The 2,824-nt window shown below is 38.4% G+C and overlaps 1 protein-coding gene across 3 annotated transcripts in view; it reads right to left on the reverse strand.

Annotated features, from left to right (window-relative positions):
- The window catches only part of tnrc6ba (trinucleotide repeat containing adaptor 6Ba), a 63,858-nt gene that overhangs the window by 34,315 nt on the left and 26,719 nt on the right, over positions 1-2,824 (reverse strand). For all 3 annotated transcript variants that reach the window (XM_016488291.1, XM_016488290.1, XM_016488293.1), the window contains 5 exons: positions 2,339-2,540; positions 2,073-2,234; positions 1,790-1,957; positions 1,565-1,705; positions 968-1,060 (listed from right to left, as the gene is read on the reverse strand). In XM_016488291.1, coding sequence (XP_016343777.1) covers positions 968-1,060; positions 1,565-1,705; positions 1,790-1,957; positions 2,073-2,234; positions 2,339-2,540 — 766 coding nt within the window. The remainder of the gene's footprint in view (positions 1-967; positions 1,061-1,564; positions 1,706-1,789; positions 1,958-2,072; positions 2,235-2,338; positions 2,541-2,824) is intronic.

A 2,824-nucleotide genomic window follows, 5' to 3' on the forward strand; every position in this document is an offset into this window, starting at 1 on the left:
AGTGGAAGCAACTACTCCTTTTAGTCCTAAAGATAATCGGAATTGTAAAAGGTTTGCTTTTATTTGTGTACATTCACAATAAAAACAAATCTTTGTGCTTTTGTAAAATAAGCCTAAAGAAAACTAGGATGTCGCATTCTGCCGTCTGGTTTCCTTTCGCGCAGCACAAAAATGAACCGAAACTCTGCATACTAGGCTACTTGCTGCACAGTTTCTTTCGTTCTCTTAATTTATTATTTAAGTAAAAATATATTTCTCGTATAGGCCCATTTATTATTATTATTTTATTATTATATTTATATATTATTATAATTTATATATATATAGCCTAGCTTTATGATGTTTTTCTCCGCTCGCAGAAGAGCTGCAGGAGCGTGATGTGATGCATGTCAATCCTCATGTTCTGTTGTTTGCTGCTTTTTGCACATGTAAAATTAACCCCCGGGAAACAAATGTTAGTATTTTTAACGGGTCACGGACACTTATCCTTTCTAATTTAATTAAATTCTAATTTAAAATAATCTTGTCGGTTAACGGTTGCACAGTTTCTTTCGTTCTCTTAATTTATTATTTAAGTAAAAATATATTTCTCGTATAGGCCCATTTATTATTATTATTTTATTATTATATTTATATATTATTATAATTTATATATATATAGCCTAGCTTTATGATGTTTTTCTCCGCTCGCAGAAGAGCTGCAGGAGCGTGATGTGATGCATGTCAATCCTCATGTTCTGTTGTTTGCTGCTTTTTGCACATGTAAAATTAACCCCCGGGAAACAAATGTTAGTATTTTTAACGGGTCACGGACACTTATCCTTTCTAATTTAATTAAATTCTAATTTAAAATAATCTTGTCGGTTAACGGTTAATAATCAGTTAACGTGCATCAGTTGTCGGTTAGGAAAAATAACCGAAATGAACATCCCTATACCATCTAGTGAGAAGAGTGCTTTGTTGTTACCTGGGTTGTGTGCATTGTTGAGGGGGCTCTCTGAGGCACTGTAGGGCCAGGCACCAGGTGAAGGCAGCAAGGTGTTGAGGGAGGGATTTGATTCTATGCCAACACATGCAAAATACAAGACTTGTTTGTTAGTATTTACATGAGTATGTAAATTACATTTAGAATTCAAGGCCTAGCACTCTGTGTGTTTAAAGGTAGAGGAACTACCTTTAAAAGAAGAAATCAATGTCATAAAACACCAGTCAAATGTTTGAACAAACTTGATTGAATCAAAGATTCTTTATGATCTTAGAAAACCTTTTGATCTGAATGTTTAAGTTTAAATGCTTGAAATTAGTTTTGTAGATATGAATAAATTAGTTCTGTAGAATAAATAAATTGTCCTTAAATACAAATTTCGTTCTTAGCTTAGCTTAAACGTGTGGTTGTTGATACACAAGAACAAACCTCATTTGTATCCACTATTTAATATCCTCTATGTGCCTTGATCAATGTGATTCATGATTCATAAAACAAAAAGGACCCAACCATTAACTAATTATATTAAACATGTACTTCTCATTCTAAACTATTATCTGTAAGTGTAGGGAGCTGTACCTGTGTTGTCTCTTAACAACTGGTGCTCAGTGTCGTTGAGGCTTGACATGGTTGAGCCCAGCATACTTCCAGGGGTCATGTAAGGATCAGATTCAGGGTCCACACTCTGAATTCCTTTCCAAGGCACTCCTGGTTGGAACTCTGAAACGAAAATCATATTTCAATTAAATAGATATTTTTACAAGTAACTAGGATGAAAATGTTCAGATGTGCATCACTGTTTACCTGGAGGCCAGCTGGATGTGCCAGTCTTGGCGCCCATCTTGTTTCCAGGACTTCTGTGCCAGTGATCTGATGGCCCTTGTGGAGGCACACCCAAACCCTCACCTCCCAGCATCTCATACTGGGAATATGGGGAACTGCCTCTCATTTTGAGAGGAGCAGCAATGGGACCTATATATCAGAGGAACAAGGCAAGAAGACTCAGTTACTGTCAAACTTGTACCAGACATTTCACACTTCTTTTTATATCCTAAACTTGTAGCTGTCACATAAAAAGGAACTGCACCATTTTTATGGAGAGTGCTATCAGGAGGTGAGGGGGCTGGGGAATGACCTTCCATCATCCACTTGAAACGAGACTGCTGCCCCCCACTGTCTTTAAGCCCAGCTGGGCCACCAACCATGGGACCCAATTCCAGACCAGGGAGGCTCACTCCAGGCCCAAACCCTTCAAGACACAGAACAGCACAGAAAATGGCAAGTTACAAAAAGTTACAGTTCCCAGCAGGCATGACACTCTCATGGGGCTCATTAAAATAAAAATAGACTCACCAGAATAAGTTCCTTGTGTTTTTTGATGCAGGTCTGCTACAGATCCTGCCAAGCCAGGGTGTGAGAGGGGGTCCAACATTGGCATCTTTGGACCACTACCACCAAGGTGAGAAGGAGAGAGTTTCGAGCTGCCTCCTGGGCCTCCCACATGCTGCTGCTGCTGTTGTCTCTGCTGCTGAAGAACAGCCATGATTCTGGCAAGCTGGAGAAAAAAAACAGCAATTCAATATGACAGCAGCAATTCAACAGGAACTCATATTGCCGACATGTCCACAACTGCAGAGGGTTAAACCCCAATCCTCATTTCATTTTCACATAACAAAAACAGATGACAACAAACAGCATCTTGCAATTTGTTTTGCTATGTTGTTTGACTTCAAACTACAGCATCATCTCCTGTGGCACATCTACACAAATACAGGTGCATCTCAATAAATTAGAATGTCGTGGAAAAGTTCATTTATTTCAGTAATTCAACTCAAATTG

This window comes from Sinocyclocheilus anshuiensis, unplaced genomic scaffold, assembly GCF_001515605.1.
Source record: "Sinocyclocheilus anshuiensis isolate Anshui unplaced genomic scaffold, SAMN03320099.WGS_v1.1 scaffold1877, whole genome shotgun sequence".
In the NCBI taxonomy this organism is placed as follows: domain Eukaryota; kingdom Metazoa; phylum Chordata; class Actinopteri; order Cypriniformes; family Cyprinidae; genus Sinocyclocheilus; species Sinocyclocheilus anshuiensis.